Raw genomic sequence first — 23,432 nt, forward strand, 5'->3', positions numbered from 1 at the left:
TGATAGCATGTTTTCTGCCTGCTTTCCCTCCTTTCCACCCCACCAAACATTTGGAAGCCTAAAGTTTGGAATTGCTGCTTACAGCAACTATACAATAGCAAAGTCTGACTGAGGTACTGGCTGTCAAGACAGGACACTGACATTGTTCAAAATTGACTTGTCTTGTGCTTCTCCTTAGCTGTAAGCAGGTCAATATACTCCTGAGATACACCTCAGCACAAAGCAGTTTAAGCCCATGATGACCTTGCTCGCTCCATCACTGTCCACTCAGTGAGCTTATGAAAAACAGCTTCAAGTTTACCATAATTTCCATGCGTTAAAAAAAGCTGCCCAGAGGTAGTTACTACATCTGGCACGTGCAATTCCACTGACTCTATAGTCTCAGAGAAATTACTCTGAGCTACTAATGAGTTTTTCAACACTACAATTGCTTATGTTGACTGCGTACTTTTGTCTCTATTTCTAGTTTCAGAGATCAACGTGTGTGAGTCCTGTTTGTCTAATAAAACTGCTAATAAAGATGGAAGCAACGTATCTATTAAAAAGCTTATTTCCTAAGATAGGTAGAGCTAAACAAAAGCTGATTTTAGATTGTGTCCCCATGTTTTAGTTCTGGTCACTTAAAATAGTTGATTTTACCAACATCTCAGTTTCAGACTGCAGACAAACACTACCTACATTTGTATTCTTAAATAATATCTCTTCAGCAATAAGACATGCACTCTTCTTTAAATGTACAGCTATATTATGAATGGCAGATCCTGAAACAAAGCCTGTTACTTGACACATACCCCTGGCCTATGACAGATTATGAACTCTGAAGAATACTGGCATACGTAAGGCACTGGGACTTAAGACAACTTCTAGTAACTTATATCTTTACTGGTAATGTATCACCATGCCCAATGGTCAACAGTGCACTGCAGGTTTCTCTGAGCTAACTAGTAGTAACTAGTTCAGAAGCTGCGCTCTGGTCCTCCTCTGAGCAGTGTCCTGCCACTGGCAAACTTGGACCATTTAAAGTCCCTGAACCTGGGCCATCATTGCTGGATGTGAAATACAGGGAAATTGTTCGCTCAGTGTTAGAATTTGGTTCAAAAAGTCATGTTTACTTGTCCAGGGCACCGCAGCCAGATTTATTTGCTTATCACCAGAACTGCAAGAACTTGTTGCTTTTAATGAAAGCACAGCCTGTGTGGTCTCTGAAGTTGCTCTAGTTTTCAAGATTTAATCCACTAGATCAGATGCACATGTGGCAGTAGCAGAGGAAGCCCTTTAACACCTAGAAGTATTATTTAAATCAACTTCAGACAGATTAGGTATTAGCAATATTACAGCAGTTGCCTGGAGCTGGTCTTTTATTCATCTCCAGCACTCAAACTGTACCAATATCAGATTATGATGTTGTTAAAAACCAGTATTTTTTCAACAAAAATACAACAAAAATGTTTTCAATTTGCACTAACTAGTTGGCTAAATAGCACAAATGTGCCATCCCATCCGCTGAAGGAATGGTTAAACCATAGAGGAAGTAGTTTTGACTGGAGAGATTAAAATGTAGGAAGCAAAACTTCAAAGGGGCACATTTCACTAGTTCTTAGAGCACTTTTTATCTCCAGGCAGAATTTGGGAGGATTTCAGGCACTCACATACTGAAGAGGCACAAAAGCTATTGGCAGGCCAATTGCTCTAAGTGTCACAATACGATGAAAAGCTGTTGTAGAATACAAGATATTATTTTCTGTATTTAGTAACTGAAGTAAAACTTTAACATACAGGATTTTAAGCCTTTTCTTTAGTGATTGCCAGCACATCCCATCTTCCCAACACCACTTAATACCGAAAGGTCTATTGTTCAAAGTTTAAAGAAAGAAAGGATAGAAAAGTAAGAATACTAAATATAAACCTATTCCCATTAGTGCTGCAAACGTGCCGAGAGCTTGATTATGGAGACATGTCCAGAACATGACCTCAGATGAATTTGGCCCATCCTGAGTGTTATGTGAAAGGTGAAACGTGTTACTGTACAACCTATTCCTACCAGCTACATAATATTTAGAAAGCCTTTAAGTGACCTCTTTTCAGGAAATCTGACAATATGGCCAAGGGACAAAAACCTCAGAATTTTAGCTTTCCAGTTGGGGTGGTTAATTTTTGTTAGTTAGCCTTTTTAAAACAAATGGCTGGAAGAATGTTCGTCATTTCCATATGGCATGAACAACTTATTAACAGCACTCTATTTGCCTGAGGATCTTGTCCCTGCCCCAAAACAAGAAGGTTCATGAGCTGCAGAGGTGCTGAGAACTTCCTTGTGTAAAGCGAAGCTGTTTGGGTACTTAAACTTTTCCTCCTGCTTAATTAACTTGTAAATCCATGTAATTAAGCATCTGAGCACACAGGCACTATTTTAATCCAACACTCCAAAAGTTTTCTACTGTTCACACACTTTGGAATTCCTAATTAATTTTTTTAAATCAACATAATTTGAGCCAAGAACGTGCTTTTCATTAAGGCCTATTCACAAGCTTCGTAAGTTTTCGCTATTCACTTCTTCTGAGAAGTAAAAAAAAAAAAATAATTTCTTCCCCAAAAAGGCAGCTTTGATAGTTAGGTGGAGATCAACCACAGAGGTTCTCAGTCTGCAATTTTTCCAAGACTTAAGGGTTGAGCTAGAACCTGCTCTCTCAATCGATTTTCACACTGTAGAGCTGATGACAGTGGCTATGGCACACCTGGCAGCCCGGCACCATCAGAATAACTGGGATGGGGATACCACCATCACCAGCACTTGATTCCTTTTTTGCGAAGTTTAAACGAAGCCAGTACAAGCTGTTCTTCATATTCACATGTCTCATGAAAACATTAGGAAACCACATGTGCAGCTTGTCAATTTTTACTACAGACAAGCATCACATCATGAGAAAGTCCTCAAAATGCAGGATTTATGCACCAGATGCAAACCTTTACGGTGTAGACACCTCCCTATTCTCTTTATAGCCAATGGACAGAAGCAGGCAGACAGCAATTCATTTTCTCCCAAAGTACATGTCCTGTCAAATGAATCACAACTCGAATTATGCCCATCTCTCTCTTCTGGTTGTAAGTGGAACATGCTCTCACAAAAACTATCTTTGGAAAGAGTTCACAGGCTAGTTACTCAAGCCTGGACTCCTGGAGGTGGCAAACCAGACTGCTTGGTAGGAGAAAAAGGACACCTGACAAAAAGAGACTAGAGATTATTTTGAAAGAAATAAATGCTGTTACGAGTCTTTTAAGCTAGGTATCAAAGGTAAGCAGCTGTAGAGAAAGTGTACCTGTAAGAAAGCAGAGTTAACATGAGAGGGAATAAAGGATTCTGGTCTACACAGAGGACTTTGTCTCCGTTCCCAAAGAACTTCCCTAGCTAGGAAGGAAACAGGCAAAAATATCACCTAGGTATGGTCACAAATTATAACTCCTAACTTTTGCTGGAACTAGACCATGCAATATATATTCCTTGATAAGGTATGTAGAATCCACTGAAGTATAATCAGCAGTGGACCTGGTGCTGAGGCCTGAGAAAAACCTGTTCCTTTTAGGACAAAGCAAAAAGAAAGGAGGATGTCTTAGCTCAGATGCAGAGCTAAACAGGAGCTACACCCAACAGCATGCCTAGAAACTGTAAGAGACAGTGCCTGGACTCTCACCTTCCCAAGACTGAGCAAAGCACATGGCTCCAGTAATCAGGTTTCAAACCAGCACTGGTGAACATCCAGCAAGGGGAGCTTTATCAAAGCCAACATCTTCATGTCTTGTCAGCTCTATGATAGACAGTCAGATGCTTTCAGAAGAAGAACCACAGCTCAGAATAGACAGGGTTAGACAGGGCTCTAGTTGGTCAAGTTCATGACCAGCTGGTATAACAGTGAGTGTTTTTTCTGAAGCGCGCTTCATACTACGAAGAAGTGCAAAGGAAATGCGGGGGGGGCGCGGGGGAAAGCATGAATAAAGCAATGAGGTCGACCGGCACACGTTTTCTTCTTTCTATTTAACAAAGACTTAATGTGAGGTAGAGTAAGAGTTTTCCTCTGATGGACTGTGCCAGAACATAACCAGATCTTCATAACGTGCCCCCTGGTTGTTTTCCATGAAAAGTACAGAAGACAGACATTTAGAAAGCAGCCTTTAGTTTCAATATGCTTTACAGAATCAAGAAGCAGCACGTTTAAATTTTAAGAGAGCTTATAAAATACAGACTTCTGAATAAGCAACCCAGAGTTAACTTTTCCCGCGGCTTCTTCGCCACAGAACCTAAACTAATGCTTCACGCAGGCAACAGTGACACCTACTGGTGACGCTATCGAATGGATTCAACTTCTACAACTGATAAAAAAACCAAGTGCATTTTTCCAAAGACTTTTAAAAGAATAAACTTCTCCTTTTCGAGGTTTTCCCTTGTAGCACATCTATTGCTATTACTGCAGAGCTGAAGTTATCAACCTGTCTTGTAAAATGCCTTTTAAATACAAATTCCTCAAAACCAACCTACTGACAGTGTTTAAAACCTCTATTTCCCCACAACTAACATTCTTGAACTCTTATAATTAAAGCAGATCTCAAAAAGGCCTTCCTGTTTACCTTCGTACTACCATTTTGTGTTTTTCACCACCAGAGACACCTAAGCAACCACCCAAAAGTGCAGTCACCATACCTTTCTTATGCCATACATGTGTTGGAGTAACTGGGTCCTGAGTACCCAGTGCCTCTGCTCTGGATTACAAAGGAGAATTATGCAAAAGAAATTTAGTGTTCAACGTTTAAAAAAAAAAAACACCAAACAAAAAAAGCCCACACATTTAGGTGTATAGGTGGTTTGTTCCAACTACAGCATCATTCTACCAAGTTAAGTTTTGGCAAGTTGCTTTTTTTTCCATTGTTCTAATTTATTTACATTTTAATTTTGTTGAGAAGAGCAGAGTAGGGGCTTTCCACAGAAGCTCCCCAACACAGCCAGCTCTAGTTCAGAGCACTCAAGCATCCACATGCAGAGGCCTAGAGACCACCAAGGCACGCACATACATCAAGACCCATCTCCTTGCTACCATCAGTGAATTAGCACTACCTAGATATCTCCTTTGCATATTCCAGTCCAGAAGTTTTTTTATATTTGGAAAGGCTCCTTCCACACACACTGAAGAAGTTACAACAGCTACACAGAATATTCTCAAAAACCTTACCTAAGCAAAGAGAAGACATCATAAGAGTTACGAACACAGTTCTGATCCACCTGGAGAAGACTATTCTTCAGGGTACCTGAGTGATCCTTAAGGCAAAGAAAGAATGTTAATTTAAGAATTAAAAATTTTCCACCTTGACTAAAAGCATGCATTTTTCATAGAAAAAATGATCTTGCATTTAATGTATTTTAAATCTGTCTCAGAGTTTTATGTATGGTAGGTAGAAACAATCTGAGGTGGCAGTAACACCAAGTTCAAGTCTGGTCTACAACAGCACTTACCTATAAAGATGTTAACGACCTATCACTTTATCTGTGCTCTAGACATGGAGTGTGTTTTCTTGAACTTTGTAATGTATTACTGCACAAAATTTTAGGCACAGAAATACTGCACGATACAATTTACAGTACTGCCATTCTTCAGCTTCAGATCTGAGAGTCTATTTAGTAATGTGCCAGAGATGTACAAGACCACGTGATAAAGCTCTATTCTTTATCTGTGCTGTAACACATTTAAAAGATCAAAGTAATCTTAGTTTTGAATGATGTGAACAAGTCTCTGGAAGTTACAAAAAAACCCTTATATCATTCTGAAAAGACCAAAGTGTACATTCTGCACAAAAGTCATGAAAACAGTAACAAAACCAGCAATTCTTCATGTTGCAAAGGTCTGATATCGAGCTCTCTTCCATATCAGGCAGTCACACAAATTCCTATAAACACCATAAATTCATAACTGTTTCTTCAGATGGTAAAGCAAATTCTAAGTAGGTCAAATCACCTGGCAGCATTGTCAGAAAGTTTACGGATTGTAGAAAAAAAGGTATTTATTTTAGTGTATGAAGTAGCCCCAGCTAGTACATGTGATCAGCTCATTTTCCAGCAGCGATACCGAGGTAGCAAGTACCACAGTCCCTGCCTACATGTTTACAGAATCACAGAATTGTCTAGGTTGGAAAAGACCTTGAAGATCATCCAGTCCAACCATTGTCCTAACACTGACAGTTCCCAACTACACCATATCCCTAAGCGCTAAGTCAACTTTACTCTTAAACACCTCCAGGGATGGGGACTCCACCACCTCCCTGGGCAGCCCATTCCAACGCCTAACTACCTGTTCTGTTTCCTAATATCCAGTCTAAACCCTCCCTGGTGCAATTTGGGGCCATTACCTCTTGTCCTATCACTTGTTACTTGGTTAAAGAGACTCATCCCCCCTCTCTGCAACCTCCTTTCAGGTAGCTGTAGAGGGCCATGAGGTCTCCCCTCAGCCTCCTCTTCTCTAGACTAAACAACCCCAGTTCCCTCAGCCGCTCCTCGTACCCTGCACCAGCTCCATTGCCCTTCTTTGGACACACTCGAGTCATTCAATGTACTTTTTGTAGTGAGGGGCCCAAAACTGAACCCAGGAATCGAGGTGTGGCCTCACCAGTGCCAAGTACAGGGGCAAGATCACTTCCCTGTCCCTGTTGGCCACACTAGTGCTGATGAAGACCAGGATACCGTTGGCCGCCTTGGCCACCTTGGCCATATTGTTCCCTGCCTCAATGGGCTGTTTCCATACAGAGGATGTTGAAATGCAGAGTTACATGTCAACATCTACTGACACAACTGCCACGCAGCAGACATTCCTTTCCACCAAAAATAAGGTTCCACCTAAAGAATCACGATATCTATACTTTATGCATCATATTGCAATAGAGGCACCATATCAGCAGCTGTCTTGGCTCCTCATTTCCATTCTCAAGATGTGGATCCTACATGCTGAAGTCCACACATATATCCCCTGAAAAAATACCAAAATAACGACATCTTAATGCCTGAATGAACTAGGATGGTGGAAAACTGGAAATGCACAACTACCAGCATCACCATTTTACAGCATGAAGTTGATGTCATTTCAAAAAACACTGTCTTCAGAAAGCAAAGTGAAAAATTTTTCAAAGAACAAGTGGAGTGGCCAAGAGTTTCAGGAGGGGAAAAAATTTGGAACAGCAACATATTTTAGCCTTTTCTTTTTTCCCTGTACTATTGAAATTCCCAAAGAGTCAGACACCAAATGGTCTATACAAACTGTCCTGCTCTGAGGAAATTTGCAGACTGTGTAATGGAAGAGTTTCAGACTTATTGAAGAAGTTTGCCCTTTGAAAGGGGAGTTGGTCTACTTCTTTGCCACAGCATTTCTTACATAGACACATGTATTTGTCAACACACAAAAAGGCTTTGCTTGTGCAAAGTGGCCGGCATCTAGCTGCTTAAAGAAAAAAACCAAACATATGCAGGGAAAGATTCTACCTGCATTGATGGAGACCACACAGTGGAGAGAGAGATGCAGCTTTCCAAAGATAAGGGTCCTTCCTGCTTGATGATGAAAAAGTAGCTACAATTCAGTATCCCTGAAGAATATAAATTATTCTTCTGTTCCCCCATACCCCTGACCACAGCCAAATGTTCTGGGTTGTGGAGAACTGGTTTTATTTCTTAAGGAGACAACAGAATGCTAGCCATTACCTAAAAGCTACACTTGCTTCCCTAAACACACTTTCTGAAAAGGCATCACTGCAAGAGCAAGGGCAAGTCTTATCAGTTAGTAGCAGCAAGCATAAAATGGTTGAAAGAAAACCTGAAAGCCAGGAGGGCACCGAGGAAACCAGAGAAGGAGGACCCTGGTTTTTGAAAAGCCTGTATAGCACCCAGTAATGATTTTGTTAAACCTGGGTAAAAAGTGGTTTTACACACAAGCATGCAGTCTCAGACAAAACCAAGCAGATTCAGAAAACTGCTAAAGGATTGGGAATACTTTAAGTCCTGGTTGACAGCTTAAAAAAAAAATAATTTTATTTTGAAGCTCACATCTACCTTACTCAAACATTGGCCCAGTTCAGGCAAATCCAAATAGAGTCAATTCACTGTGTGGTTACTAGAGAGGATGAAACTAAGAGAGGAACAAGTGCTTCGGTGGTCCCATGCCAGAAAGGAAACAGGAAAATAAACTGGACATGGTTGCGATGAAAGAAACAGAATCCTGCTGAAATCTTCTAGCAAGATTGCTGCACAATTTACTACAAAATAATAATAAAAAAGCTTGAACAAAAACAGAAGTGGGAGGTACAATTATGTGAAAGTCAAATGTGGTTATGACCAAAGTTAACTACAGTGGCAGCACACATTTGTAACTACATTGAGAAGAAAAGCTGTAAACGCTGGAAGAGGAGTTACATGACCACTGGCAGACACCTACAGCAAAGCAGTAAATACCCTTCAGGGCTCAGAAGGCACACACAAAGGCTTTTGAAACCTTATTTTCCGACTTTTTTCTTGCTGTGCGCTATGTATCCATTGTGGCAAGAAAACTGCAACTTGAATAAAAACGTTACCCAAAGATGATGTTCATTTTTTCATTGCATATCAGCAACAGCTTTGTTGCTGCTGGACAGAAGAGATGGAAGAAAGGAAAAATCCCTAACACCTATATATTGTCAAGGATAAATAATTTAAAGGCTTTTTGACATCAGTAGGGGAAAAAAGCGAAGAGTCAGTGATGATATTAACAACAATAAAGAGGCCCTGGATATGGTTCTTTTATTCTATTAAGACAATAATTGCTATACTAAATTGTCTGGTTTACCTAGAATTTCTCCACCGGTATTGTTGCTAGAGTTTTCTACTTTGCTCCTTTATATGACAGGAACTTCCTACAAAGCAAGCATTTTGAGCACAAGCCTACATTTTGAAGGTTACCTTATATGCAAGTGGGCTTGAAGTTCTAAAACAGCAGCTAAAGTGCATCACATAGTGAAGCTGTAAGCTTCCAGTGCTTCAATTTTAAATGAAACAATTTAGCAATTAGAATATTCCTATTTGAGCATGTTGCTCTGGCTGGTTTTATTTACCAGGGAGATACACGTGTAATCAATAAATCTACAATTTTTATCAATAAAAACAACAGCTGTGGCAGTCCCTAATGTTCCTGCCCTACTTCAGTTTATTCTGCTGCAAGATCTTTTTAGGCTCTTATCACAGGTAAGTTCACAGGAGAGAAAATAGGAATTTGCTTTTAGTTCCAGATGGATCAAGCTATGCTCAGAAATACTTCTACAGTGTGTTTTGAAGCTCTAAGTTGATGAATTATCTCCAGAATGGCTTAGTCAGCTTCCAACAATTTTCTTCTTTTGGCTCATAAGTGGTCTTAATTAATGACAAATACATTTAACACACTAACAAAATGCACTCTATTGTAAGACTCCATAAATCTACTTTGGCAATTAATTCACAGTCCAGAGAATTATTAAAGTAACAAGAGGTTTTTTGAGCAATGGGGAAAAAAAAAAAAGTACCATACCTTAACTTTGTCCATACTGAGATGTGCAAAAATAGAGGACACTTCCAACATTGACTGAAGTGTCTTTGTGAACAAGATTTTCATTAGACTTCCAAAATTATATTTGTAAGCATCTATTTTCATAAGTTTCATACATGCCAGCACAAAGAAACTAAAACTGCTATTTCATCCATGTATTATCTCAAAAATTGAGACTTATGACTAAGATGTCTTGAAGTATTACAGAGACCACCACACCCACCAGAAAGAAAGAAGCACCACAGGAGATCAGAAACCTGACAGCAAAAGTCACTTCCTACAGGTTTCAGATGGTGCTTCATAAATAATATTTAGTATAACCACCAAAGTGGGGCAGTATAATATTTAGAATATCCAGCATTGGCATGAAAATTATAAAGCAAGACCAACCAAGAGCAGAAATACCCCTTAAATGCACACAGCTTCTGAAGTTTGCTTGGGCTAACTAGTTTGGTCTGAATAGCAGACAAGTCACTTAAAAGCAGGAGGTATGTACTATAGACAAAGTGATTTAGGTCAAGAAACTGAGAGAAAGCAATCAGAAGCTCCAGAGCAGGGTTATAAAATAAATTCCTAGCTCTTGCAGCCAGAAAGAACTGAATAAATTTTAGGGAAGTACAAAGAAGGAGATTATTTGTGCTACGACTGTATTTGCAACGTCGCTACAAAGCACGTACAAGAACCAAAACCAAGATGTACTTTTACACCTAATGAGCTAGGGAGCAAGTCCTGACAACAAATAATCAGGAAAATGGATAGTGCTACCATCATTGAATTCAGGTCCAGGTTATTAATACTGAAATAATGAAAAACTAGAATTGCATCCTGTTTCAGGAAAACTGAGTTAGCAGCGCCAGGAAGCAGAGTCTGAGCTGTGTATCAAACCGTCTGTAATTTGAAGGATAACCATCAAAATACCAAACAGTTTGGAGGCTTGCATACAGTCGGAGTTCTTGTCACTTGCTCCACTCTCCCCACAAACGGTTACCCGTGTTTGCTGACTGTAAAGCCACTGCCTCCATTCAAATCCCCACAAGACTGGACTTGCTGGTTGTGGCTAATACAGAAACTGTAGTTGTGTGTCAAGAGTCATTTTCTCTCCAGCCAAGGACTCCTTACACAACCTATCTATACCACAGTACTGCCAGCAGCAATTTGGGATTAAAAAAAAAAAAACAAACCCTGTCAACTGTGCTATTTACAATAGGTAAGTTTAAACTTTTCCATCATTGATGTTGTAATCAGCATTGACATCTAATTAATTTGGCTGTAGTCTCCATATTGGCTGAACAAGCACAAATACTACAGTGGAGACTTTGGGAAAAAAAAAAACTAACTACAGGGCAAAACAGTTGCAACACAGAGCAAATAAATAGCTTCCCATTTCGAAGCTACAAACTCTGGCTTTAAGACTGAGAACCAAAACATAACATGCTTTTGTATTTGGCATGAAAGTGAGTCTTAACAGCCACACCATTTTCAAAATGTTCTACGTTTGAATGAAGTGTCTGCCTCAAAGAATAAAGTCAAGGCTTATTTTCAGTAACCAGGCTTTTTCTGGATGTAAAATGCTGTGCTTTAAGTCTTCCCAGAACAGCTCAGATGTCCAAGCACAGAGGTGAGATAACAGTTCTTATCCATCATGTCAAAAAAGTATTTCTTCTCAAAACTAAACATTTTAACGTTCTGAGCATCCAAGTGTGAGAATTTAAGTTTAGGAGTTGAATCTCAGCTTGTCACCAGTACTAACAAGCCAGAACAAATATGATACACCCTTACCTTCTGTTCAAATGAAGCTCCATAATAACCATCATTGAGACCAAAAATAATCTCATTTGGGTTTCTTGCATGTATCTGTAGGAAGAGAAGTTAAATTATTTTACAGTCAGTTTACTGTGACTTTACACTGCAAACGGGCATAAATTGCTCTGTTTGATAGTCAGATGCAGGTTTTCAGCACCTGTAATTCTAGACACACATGAAACCTAAGAAAAATGAATTTAACCATAGAAAATGCATTTGCTTCACAGCTTTAATAACAGTCACTGAGTATGTACAGCCTTCCAGTACCTAAAGGGGCCTACAAGAAAGCTGGGGAGAGACTTTTTACATGGGCATGTAGTGATAGGGCAAGGAGTAACAGCTTTAAAGTTAAAGAGGGCAGATTTATGTCAGATATGAGGAAGAAATTCTTCCCTGTGAGGGTGGGGAGGCCCTGGCACAGGTTGCCCAGAGAAGCTGTGGCTGCCCCCTCCCTGGAAGGGTTCAAGGCCAGGTTGGACGGGGCTTTGGGCAACCTGGGCTAGTGGAAGGTGGCCCTGCACATGGAAGAAGCAGTGGAACTGGATGGTCTTTAAGGTCCCTTCCAACCCAAACCAGCCTGTGATTCTATGTTCAGCCATTCTACCTTGAAATCAGAACCGCTGGCCAGAGCATCTTTCCTATTGCTGCATTTACAGCTGAGAAAAGTAACTAAGAGACCACGAAATTAATCAGAGATAAGAGTAATTAGCTTTCACATGGTATTACTTAAAATGATACTCAAAATTAGGCTTTTGTGGTCATGGTAGACTTAAAATTAGCGTGCAGTACTGTAGCTAATACCCTGCTATTAATCATTATTTCAATTAAAACCATGCACCAGAGCATATTATTTAGGGAGCCATTTCTTCTGTCCAGTAAAAACAAATGGAAAGAAAGCTATAATATGAAGGGTACTGGGTTTGGCTGTGATGGAGTTAATTTTCTTCATAGCAGCCCATACGGTGCTGTGTTTAAGATCTGCAACTAAAACACTGTCGGTAACACAGCAGCGTTTTAGCTATTGCTGCACAGTGCTTGCACAGCATCAAAGCCTCCTCTGTTTCTCACTCTGCCTCTGCACTAAGTAGGCTGAGGGTGTGCAAAAGCTTGGGAGGGGACACAGCTGGGATAGCTGACCTGAACTGACAGGAGGGATATTCCACATCATATAACATCATGCTTAGCAGTAAAAAACAGGTCAGTCTTTGCAAGGTAACTGTTGCTCGGGGACTAGTTGGCATCAGTCTGCTGATGGGAGGTGGTGAGTAACTACCTTTGCACCACTTGTGTGTTGTTCTCCCTCCGCCCTCCCCTTTTTTTAATATTTTTTTTTCTTTCAGTTATTAAACTGTATTTATCTCAACCCATGAGTTTTTCCTCACTTTTGCTCCTCTGACTCTCTCCCAGCCCACCAGTGCAGGGGATCCTGGCCAGGATCAATGCACCATGTGAAGCTAGAGCGTTCATTCCCTATAAAGCTTCCTTTCCAGGCTTCAAAATATCACAATTTTTTTTAAAAATTAAATATTTAGTTTTAAAGTGAGAAATAAACTGTGATCTAGTCTAAATAGATCCTATCAATTATTCAGTCAAAAAGTGCCCATTGGAATCTATTTAATTCAAAAGACACTTTATTTCTTGGTGTTTTTATTATTTATGTGATATGGGTGTCTTTTTGAGCCACTTGTACTATAAGTCCACAGTACAGAAAACACCTCACTTCTCACCTCTTTGAAGGCTACTAGTAGGAGACAAATACCAGAACTAAAACAGATCTTACAGAGTAAGCTCCTTGGACTGAACATCTTCGATGGGATGTCATTACCATGAGAATGGATTAAAACTAAGACACACAGACTTTATGCTCTATGTTCATTTAACCATCTGTACAATCATACTGCCATTTCCTTGAATCAAGACATTGCAATTTAAAGCACCCAGTGCTAGCAGTATCATTTAAGAGGCTCAATGAACAATGGTAGCTTAAAATATTCAGCTAGTCAAGATTTAAAGCTCTGAAATAAGCTAACATGAACCTCTGCAATCAAACTTTAAAACACACCCTTCAAATGCATTAATTTCCTTTCTTAGCATTCTATATATTTGTTCATCCAGATGTTCTGTTTCCGTAAGTAAAAAGGCAAGGAAAAACTGTTTTCACATCACCTGCTGGCCCAAGTACTTTAACCCATCTAGATTGACCTTCCATTCAATCAAAAGCTGAAAGTGCTCCTTCTTGCCACCCCAGATCCTCACGACAAAACAAGAAACAGAGGTATCAAGACGATCAGGCATTATCCCAAAGTCCAGACTTCTCCATGTCGGATTCTGTAGGTATTCAAAGAGGGATAAAAACAACTTAAACAAGCTGAAAGTAGTCCTAAAAGTGACAATTCAGAAAGCACCAAAGTCCACGTCAAAGATTAAAAAAAACCCTTAAGAATAATAAATGCCCGTCATTTCAAGGTTTACACAGAGTTGAAGTCAATAGGCTCTGCTGCTTCCTTATTCTGTTTTCTAGACAGAATTCCAGGGTTAAAAGCTACATGCTATAAAGTACTTCAGAAACTCAGAGTGGACTCTGCTTTCTCCCATTACAAGATGTTGAAGAATTTACTTCAGAATTTACTAATTCAGTTTAGCCAAATCAGGAACTTTAAAAGTGGAAGTAACATTCCTTTCCAAGTTATAATTCAACTTCTGAAATCTAGGGTATAGCTTACATTGCAAAAGTTAAATCTATTCCCCAGTAATTAAGTTTGCATAATTTATTGACAGGTTTGTTCACATTCTTCTCCTCCTTGACTGATGCTGATGGCAATCCTCAAATGTTGTTACAATGAGCTCCTCCTCACTCCAAGAGATCAGACTTGCATCTCAAGCTTTACAAATGCAGCATACGTTAAGCTAAACTGCAAACATCTATTCCACTAGAACTCAGATTTGCAAACATGAGGCATTCCAAGAACTTGCACTCACCTCTGACAACTTTTAATTTAAAGATTTATGGAAACTGTTGTAATTGGTCCAATCTGCAACCCAACCAAGTCAATCCAAGAGCCAGATATCAACTTTAGGACTTCCACAGGCCATAAATCACAGGGTGTCCAAATGCAGAAATGGGAAAGTGATTTTTATATGTACCTCCCTCCTCTGCTGCACACAGAAATGGTAGCTCCTCCAAAACAAGAGGTAGGAACCCACCACCCCATGAAAGAACAGGCCTCTCCTCCTATCGCTTAAGCTGCTAGGAACAGGACAAGCGTCTCTGAACTGGTATTAGGCAATTCAGAATAAGATGACTCTGAAATGAAGGGAGGGACAAAGTTACCCAGTAAGTATTACAGGAAGAATGCGTTATTCAAGTTTTCCTAAGGAGAAGGGATATTTGGTAGCTATTCAAACACAGGAATACCAGGCCATTAAAATACCCATAGATGATGTACGGAATTTGCTCAAGACGTCTTTTATTCAGATTTTTGTCATTCCATCTGGTATTTCCTTTGGTTAGACTCCCTTCTTGTTATTCCTTTTCCTGATTTAGAATACGCAGAACTCAAATTCCTAAAGTCAAAAGGAACTTGTCTCTTGGACAAGTTAACAGCCTTGAGGATGTAGACAGCTTTCCCTCCATCGAGGAGGTTTTCAAAGCATTTACAGCCCAGTGTGCTATAAATGGTGCAGTTTACCTCGTTAATGCAGACGTTAAAAAGTCTGTTTAGCAGGTTTTCAGACTTCCTTACCCAACATTTGCAACACCCTACACCCACAAAGAGACCTACCCCTTCTCAGTTGTAATAAACTGCTCAGTTTTGGTCCCTTCACTGATCTGAATTGGAAAATTTAGAATCTTTACAATGTTTTCAAACTTCAGTTTCTTAAAGCTGTTAAATCTTCAAAGAATATACACATTTATATATACGCAGGTACATGCTCCTTACTGTTCACCTATACAACAAAAAGAAGTTCAAAGAAACTAGTGGTATATTCTGCAACACTGACTCTACCTTTATTTGGGGTGTTGCAAGCAGGGCCTCTGCTTCTACACCAAGGTTGCTAAACTGAGCTTCTAATACATCTGCACACTCAGAAAAGTAATATACAAGTGCTCTTGAATAAGCAATTTGCAGACATTTAAGTAAAAGCAGCTATTTCTGTTGCTAACGCCAGCAAGAACAGCAAGGAAAAAAAAAAAAGATGAACTGTAAACAAACCTGAGTTATGATACACACAATCCTCAGATACTGAAAGAAGTTAAACCAGTAAAAATCCAGCTAACATGACTTTGCCTATTTGGTGTTTTCAATATTTAAAACGTACATATATTGTAAAGCTTAACTTGAGCACTGCATTTGTTGAAGCTGCCCTACCCTTGGGAGTATTTGGTCTTATCTGCAGAAGGCCTGACAGATTATAGCTCCACAGCTGTTAAAATGAACTTGCATTTCTACTATTCAATAACTCACTATTCCAACCTTTGTGAAAAGAACCTGAAAAGGAGGAGAAGCACGTGATGCTCCTAGCAGAACTGAAGAGTAGAAATACATTTAACAGTTATGGTATTCAGCAGAGAAATCATGCTGCAGTAACAATACAATTTTTAAAAAGAAAGTTTTTCCATATTAAAATAACTTACCAGAGAATTCTTGATCACCTCACTCTTATAAAATTCTAAAGAAAAATGAGTAAAAAAACCACCTTTAGATTAGCTTAAACACTGATACAAATCTTCATATTTGAAATACAAAGAGCTAAAATAAGTAACACTCATGGAAGACAAATGCTAGTGGGTCTACTTTATCAGTAACAGATTCAGGAGAAACATTTTAAAATGCCATCATGCTTTTGACCAGAAGTACTCATTCACACTTAATTATTAGAAGTCATTATTTAAATTTAGCATTTCATCTTTATACCCAAGATAATCCTCAAGATTTACTGAGGTTTTGGTTTCTGGGGAAAGAACACGCGCCGGTACTTTACAGTATTTGGATGACATCTGCAAGGTGACTAGTTTGTCATATGACATCTTCCTGGAGCAGTGCAGCAGGGATAAACTGCACTGCTTTCCTGAAGAGCAAGGGTGACCTGTTCCAGATGCTTAGAAAGTGAACAGCCAAATTACCTTGCAGAGGTGCCAAGAACCCTGTATTTAAATGGAAATAGGCAACTGCTGACACACTGACCTTGGCTTTCCCAGCCAAAGTAAGAGCTTAAAGTCTTTAAGTAGACAGCTCTGGGGGCTGGAATACAGATTTTGTACAACATCCCTCAGTCCATTGGGGTCCAAGGATAAAGCTTTGATGGAGCACAGAACAGTTCTGCACACCAAACACTGCAGAAACAGTGATCGGTTACAGGTTCAAACAACCACCACAAGAAAGTGCAGGTAGCAAGCTCAAGTTACATGTTCTTATTCTTCTAAACCAGCGACCTTGGAAAAAACAAGGTTCAACTACACTAGCTGAAAATAAAAATCCAGAGAAAAAACATTTGCCTGCAAAGCTCCAACTGTCGATCATATCAAAAGGAGCATAAAAATACATTTTTAATAGCATCTCTCCACAGTGAAGAACTATACATTGTAGTGGGAAGCAAAGCATTAAAGAGAAATGAGATCTAACACTCAAAAACAGTTATCAAAAGCAGAACAGATGCCTGGATGCTTCGTGTCATTGGCTGACAATGCTATTTTTGGAAAACTTTGATAATAGTAAGTGCTGGTTTATGCTCCGTAAAATAACTGGTACACACAGAGTGGAACACTCTCCCCCACACAAAGAAACTCAGGCTCCAAAAGCTTTAACTTTTCTGTGCTCTTGGAAGTTCCCAAATTTCTCAAATTATCGGTGGGGGGAGAGGAAAGCAACAAAAATAGGCTGATTTAAAAGACTCTACCAAATCTGTCATCTCTTTTGCTTCCTTGGCTGCTGAAAGCTTTTATGAAGTTCAGGAAACTAAAGAGCTCTTTTCCGCTGTTAGTATACGTGACGCAAGTAGTGGCAACAGGTTGTCAAGGCAAAAAAAGGACAGAGAATTCGTATCATAAGAATTCAAAATGTAAAAAAGTTGGTAGCAAGCCTGGTTTACCTTTGTATATCTTGGCATTATCACACAAGTGAAGAGTGAAGTACGTATCCAAGAGGCGATAACCATTCTTATTGATAATGTTACGTGCAGCGATATTCCGAAGGTGACGAAGCCGGCGCTAAAAATAAGAAAAAAACCCGAAATAGTTAAAGAACTTTCTTAGATTGAAATGGAACTCTTTTTTTTTTTTTTTGCGTTAAAGCATTTTAATGACTTCCAAAGCACTATTGTCAAAAAAATCCCACCAAAACCCTCAATTTTCTTTGGCAAAGAGCTAGTGTAAACACCACCCATTCAGCAAAGCCATAGGAAACCGACTGGACAAGCAACAACTAGCTCCGACGAGATCGGATTAAGCAACACCAATATACAAGACAAGCTATTCTTACTCATGTCCTCTACGTAATTTTTATTCCACATGTCTAAATCACCTCAACTACTCAAGCAATTTCAAGCAAATATGTGACACTATTAGCATCAAACAGCAGCACCATCAACCAGCTGTTCTGCTTCATCACACTGGAAACACTTCCTAGCCAAAGCTATTTTCAACAAGCACTAGTGGACCCAGAGCTCCAAAATAAACCACCACCTAATCCAGAGCCATACATAACTGGCTGAACAAAGCTTCCTGAATTCACAGTAATCCTGGAAACTGCTGTAACAACCTTAAATAAAATACATCAGAAAGACCCATCTAGATTTTCAAGGAAAATTAAGGGCACGGTCAAATTTGTGATGTCTGTCAGCTACCTTCTGTTTGGATAACTGGGTACTTTTCTCTTGGATTGAATACACTAGAATGAGTCACTTAAAATCTTTAGTTTAAGTGGTTTTATCCAACTCCAACATTATGTTAGTTTTCTACAATACTTTATCTTGAATGAAAATCATCAGATTGAATCAATTTCTCTCCAAGTGCCAAACAGCTTTAATAGCTGTGGCTAAAATCCTCGGCTTCAAAGCATACTACACCCTTCGTCTTTGACAAATACTTAACATCACTAGCTTATTGTTAAATTTAACAAGTTAACAAAGCAGTTTTGTAGGACTGACCAGTCACTCTTAAATCATTACTTAGCTGTGGTTCTTATTTTAACTTTGAAAACCCCTGTGTGCTTAAAACAGACTACCATGAACTTGGCACTCAAGCTCCCACTTGAAACATATAAAGTTCTCACCAAATCCTTCAAGTAACATATTCTCCCGATTAGTCTCTCAACCTACCAGTGTGTTTCACCCATGTACCACGGGGGTGTTGACAAATGGTTCCCTATCCCTTTTGGATCACCACAAACCACCTACAAGTCACTAACAACTGGTTCAGTGCATCCTTTTACCACAAAGTTAATTCTGCAGAATACTACCTTTTCCCAAAAGCTTGTTAACTTGCAAATCTGGATCAACCTTAAAAGAAACACTCTCACACTGACCAAAAGTGGATTTAAAATACTTTTGAAACCAAAAGACAACTTTTCTGTTGGCAGCTTGTCCTAAAAGGCTTTTAACAAGAGTTGAAAGGCCATCATCTGTTTTGGAATCACAGTATGACACTTTACATCACTTGTTATCACTTAAGTGATATATTAGTTTTCCTTCCTGGAAATATATAAGAGGAATAATAAATCTCTGTTCACATGATAGACTTAAAAATTTTTGAGTTAGACTAAAAATAGAGCCTGAGACAGAATGCGCAGATACCTCTAGTATATACATGCAATACAAAATTAAAAAAATCCAAAACCAACCACAAAACAACGCAAAAAACCCCTTCTAAGCTGCCTAATTGCAGAACTACATGGTCTTACTTTGTTAGAAATTGGTATCAAGAATGTCAACAGAAAGATTAAGCCTCACTTAAAAAACTACATGGACCTTGTACATTATTTCAAATCTAACCTTAAAGTTGTTTAGATTTGCTGGCCATTTTTATGAGCAACTTAAACACTCCTTAAGAAACAGCTTTGTCCATACATTGCACTCCCTATAAAAATGATTCAAGCATTTTATGTGCTATCTCTCTCCTTTAATTAACTTCAGTAGCATACAAATCAATCCTCTACCATGTTCGTTACCCCTTTTTTTTAAAAACAAAAAAATCCCTTACAACCTAAGAAGAATAGCCCACATAGCATCTAACAAAGAAGGAAACTTTCTCCAGGTCCTTTTAGGATTGCAAACTAATTGTGTGACTGGTTTAAGTAGCACGTTACAATGAAGTAGCCCTCACGCAAAGCCAAACAGGTTTCTTGTCTTTCAGTACATGCAGTGAGATCTGGAAAAAGGTGTAGTGTCTCGTAACCTACACCTGCCTTTCTGGACAAGAATGGAGTCCTTATCTCCATGGTTTGTGACTTCTTTGCACCCTTCAAAGCCTGGAATTTATCCTGAAGTTTAAAGTCTCACTTCTCCCAAACCAGTTGGAAGAGGAACATTAAATGTGGGGCTGTGAGACCACAACACAGTTCAGGACTCAACATGCAACAGGTAATGAATGCCTATTTAAATCTCCAACTTAGCCATCACTCTCCTCCTCCCTTCTGTCCCATTATTTGTCCATTTAGCCTAGCTGATAGGGAACAAGTTTCCAATTATATGGACAATTTTCTTGTTCACATTCTTTAGCATGACGTCATGATGACAGAGGGACTTGGATCCTGAAAATAAACCTTCCAGTTTGCTCACTGCACCGTTGCAGATATTATATTGCATTATTCAGATTTCCTCAGAACTCTACAGAGGTAGCACTCAGAGTTAATTAACCTCTCCTGACCAAAGATAATTAGCTTTAGCCAGGAGACCATCAGCTACAAAGACATATCCTAAAGACAATTGAGAGAGGCTGTAAAATCCTTCATCAAGGGCTTGCAGTTGTTCTGTGACAATAAGTATTAATGCAAGGGAATTTTCAAATCTCTATTAAGTGTTACCACCTATGTGTTTCACATCATTTTTTTCTCAAGAGATTAGAATACACAAAACAAAAACCCCACTGTGTTGCAGCTCAGCTATGGGTGCCATCAGCCAAACCGCCCTGCTGCCAGCCCCGCTGCTTATTCACAGGGCTGCATCGCCCCCCTCATTTGTACCACCATAAATAAGCACTTGTGCAGCTGCTCAGTGAATCGCACGGGGGGAAGCGATCTGGATGAAAACTAACCACCTCTCGCTTTCCCTGGGTTAGTTTCACCAGATCAGTTCCTCAATATGGTTCACAATGTGGCTGTACAAGCAGCTGTGCGGATGAAAGAGGGACAGAGCAGCAACAAGCAGCCAAAGGCAGACGGGGCCGCTTAAGTGAAACTGTCGGCTTAAAGTATGTGTGGAGCTACGTACAGCCTGGCACTTCTATAAGCAACACAATGAGGTATCAGTGCATTTCAAACTGCAAAAGCAACTCTTCATGGAGAAGTAAGCCATTACACTGAATACAGTAGCTGCAAATAATCCTGAGTTCTTTCATTTCCTTTTTCTTTTAGATGAAGTGGGAAAGAGCGATCACTTCTCATTAGAAATAAGTTTTAGCTATTTGCTCTTTCTGTAAAAGTATCACGAAATCTTCATCCCAAGGAGGGATCCCCACAGATGAGATGCTGCTCAAGTAGAAGAGCCGTTCCAAAAAGCCCAGTTTAAAAATCAAAGTGCTAAAAAATGTGGCAAGTGCTTTGGCAGCCTCATGAGTCACCTAACTTAAAAAAGGCCAGCTGTGTTTGCAAGCTGATCATGCAGGACCTGCTTTCATAAAAAAGATAAGCAAAATATGCAGACGAGTACAGATAATTTTCACCACTATCTCCTCAAACAGTTGACAGTCTATCAGTAACACAGTACTGAAGATTTCAGACACTACACCAGGCATCTTAATAAGATATCCTATTGCAAAAAAACATTATTTTTCAGCGGAGCACTGATTTCGGTAAGCTCTGACAAGCAGAACTGATACCATTAAAAAGGGTATTTAACTTTTCCAACAGCTCTGAATTTAGTGCAGGCAGCCTGAATGATGGCATATCTGGATCACTGCTTAGCAGAGTAGTAGAGCAGGTTTAACTGCTCATTCTAGGGGGTTTGTGACACAGAAGCTATTTTGATTACCACAATTGTCGTCGTCCTTTGCAATTCCCAAGCAAGTCAATGGAGCAGTGAAATTACATTGTAGGCCTTGTTATCATTCGATTTAATTGCCAGTCTAAGTTGCAATTGAGTAGAAGCAATTGCTATATAGCAACTCTGTGCTGACCTACCTGAAAGAAATCAGTGCTTCCCTCTACCTTGAGGATAGATGACTACAAACCAGAAGAGAGCCACCAATTTTGCCTTAGAAGAAATCCTGAGTAGCAGCTTATATTTTAAAAACACTGCTGGAGGTAAAAATATCACAGGTTATAAGCATACAGCTATCCCAAAGATACACAGAAAGGCAGATCAGGAAAGCTTTTGAAGAGATTGGAAGAGCAGAGCCTACCATCAGGTTTCATCCCTCCTGCCTGCAGAGCCACAAAACTGGCTTCCCAGAATTCAACAGCAGCATCTTGACAGAGCTGGAGTGCAGCGAGACCATCCACACTCAGCAATGACCAGTTCCTCTCAGAAGTCAGGGGTCTTTTTTCTCATTTAAGAAAAGCACTCAGTTTTCATCATTCTGAAGAACCATTATCAGTTGTTTAATGTATCTAGTGTTCCCATTCAATGACTTTCTGGGAACCTCTCCAGATTTACCACAGGCTATAAACAAGTCAGACTGCTACAGAATAAAGTATTTTGATCAACAACCTTGTTAATACTTTGCTTTTTCATCAGATGATCCCAGAACTCTACAGTCTACCAAGTCTTCTGAGGTTTAAGGGACTGAAACTGCCTGGTCCCTTCATGCTTTAGTTCTCTCAACACTAAGATACCACAATCTTTCACTACCTCTGCTTAAAATACCACCTTTTGCATCTAGACACTCATTCCCATCCCACACCATGTTTTCTCGTGCATTTGTGCAGTCTCATGGTGAGGGTCAGGACATTTAACCAAGGTAAAGCTGGCAAAAAAAGAAGTTAGCTTGAAACTTGAGTAAGTTCCTCCAATCCAGCTCACTACAGCTACACAGATGTGCCCACCACAAAAGCAGGACAGAGCAGACAGATTTTTTTTTTAAGCACTGCAGTTTTTTGATGGCTTAAACTGATCCAGACACCATTCTTTGCTTCCCTCCAGGCCTGAGAAACTGAAGTGACAAAGCTATTCACTTTATCCACTGGTTTTTTGCCTAGCAATTTGGTACGATTAATAAAAATCACTTCAGAGATTGGGGGGAGGGAGGAAGGGAAGAGAAGGTAGTAAGACAAAACAAGAGAGAGAAGGGCACTGTTGTTAACGTAAGGTCTGGACTGTTCGTGGAACCACAAGAACAGTGACTACCTACAACAGCCTGAAGTATTTGTGGAATTTCATAGTTATTTGTTCAAGGTCACATAATAGGTAGCAAAAATAAGCACAGAGAGTTCTGACTCCTCTTCCATCTTAATCACTTTATTATTCTCTTAGAAGAATCTGATGATCCTGGGGAAAAAAAAATAATGTAAGTATATCCAAGCTGGATGAGAACACATCCAAACCCCATTTTTCTATCTTTGTGACTGATCTACCACACTTCCTAGCTCATGCTCCAAATATAAATTGTGAAGCTCAAGTCATTAATGTGGGCAACAGCTAAGCTTACTCTTTATCACATGGAGCCTATCATTTTATTAGCAGCTTAGATGATCTAATGGCTCACTGCTGGGAAGGTCTGTCTTCTTTTCATTCCACATCTGCCACCCCCATCCTCCCTCCCAGTTGCATGGTCTGCCCTCTTTAGCACCGGCTCTTTCAGCAAAACTATTCATGAATTCTTGCGCCCAGCAGAAACACTAGCACTTTGACACGTTAAATCAATTTGCAAAGGTGTCAAAGGAGCATCTAAACTTAAACAAG

The 23,432-nt window shown here is 39.6% G+C and overlaps 1 protein-coding gene across 10 annotated transcripts in view; it reads right to left on the bottom strand.

The window, feature by feature from the left end:
• UVRAG (UV radiation resistance associated) overlaps positions 1 to 23,432 on the bottom strand; it is a 98,121-nt gene that overhangs the window by 63,513 nt on the left and 11,176 nt on the right. For 6 of the 10 annotated variants that reach the window (XM_074860516.1, XM_074860510.1, XM_074860513.1 and 3 more), the window contains 4 exons: positions 17,469 to 17,586; positions 13,545 to 13,706; positions 11,355 to 11,429; positions 5,217 to 5,302 (listed from right to left, as the gene is read on the bottom strand). In XM_074860516.1, the coding sequence (XP_074716617.1) occupies positions 5,217 to 5,302; positions 11,355 to 11,429; positions 13,545 to 13,706; positions 17,469 to 17,586 (441 nt within the window). Of the gene's footprint in view, positions 1 to 5,216; positions 5,303 to 11,354; positions 11,430 to 13,544; positions 13,707 to 14,357; positions 14,594 to 16,014; positions 16,050 to 17,468; positions 17,587 to 22,881; positions 23,019 to 23,432 lie in introns of those variants that run through there. The other 4 variants (XM_074860512.1, XM_074860514.1, XM_074860515.1 and 1 more) reach the window with 3 other exon arrangements.

Source organism: Strix uralensis, chromosome 2 (genome assembly GCF_047716275.1).
Source record: "Strix uralensis isolate ZFMK-TIS-50842 chromosome 2, bStrUra1, whole genome shotgun sequence".
Taxonomy (NCBI): domain Eukaryota; kingdom Metazoa; phylum Chordata; class Aves; order Strigiformes; family Strigidae; genus Strix; species Strix uralensis.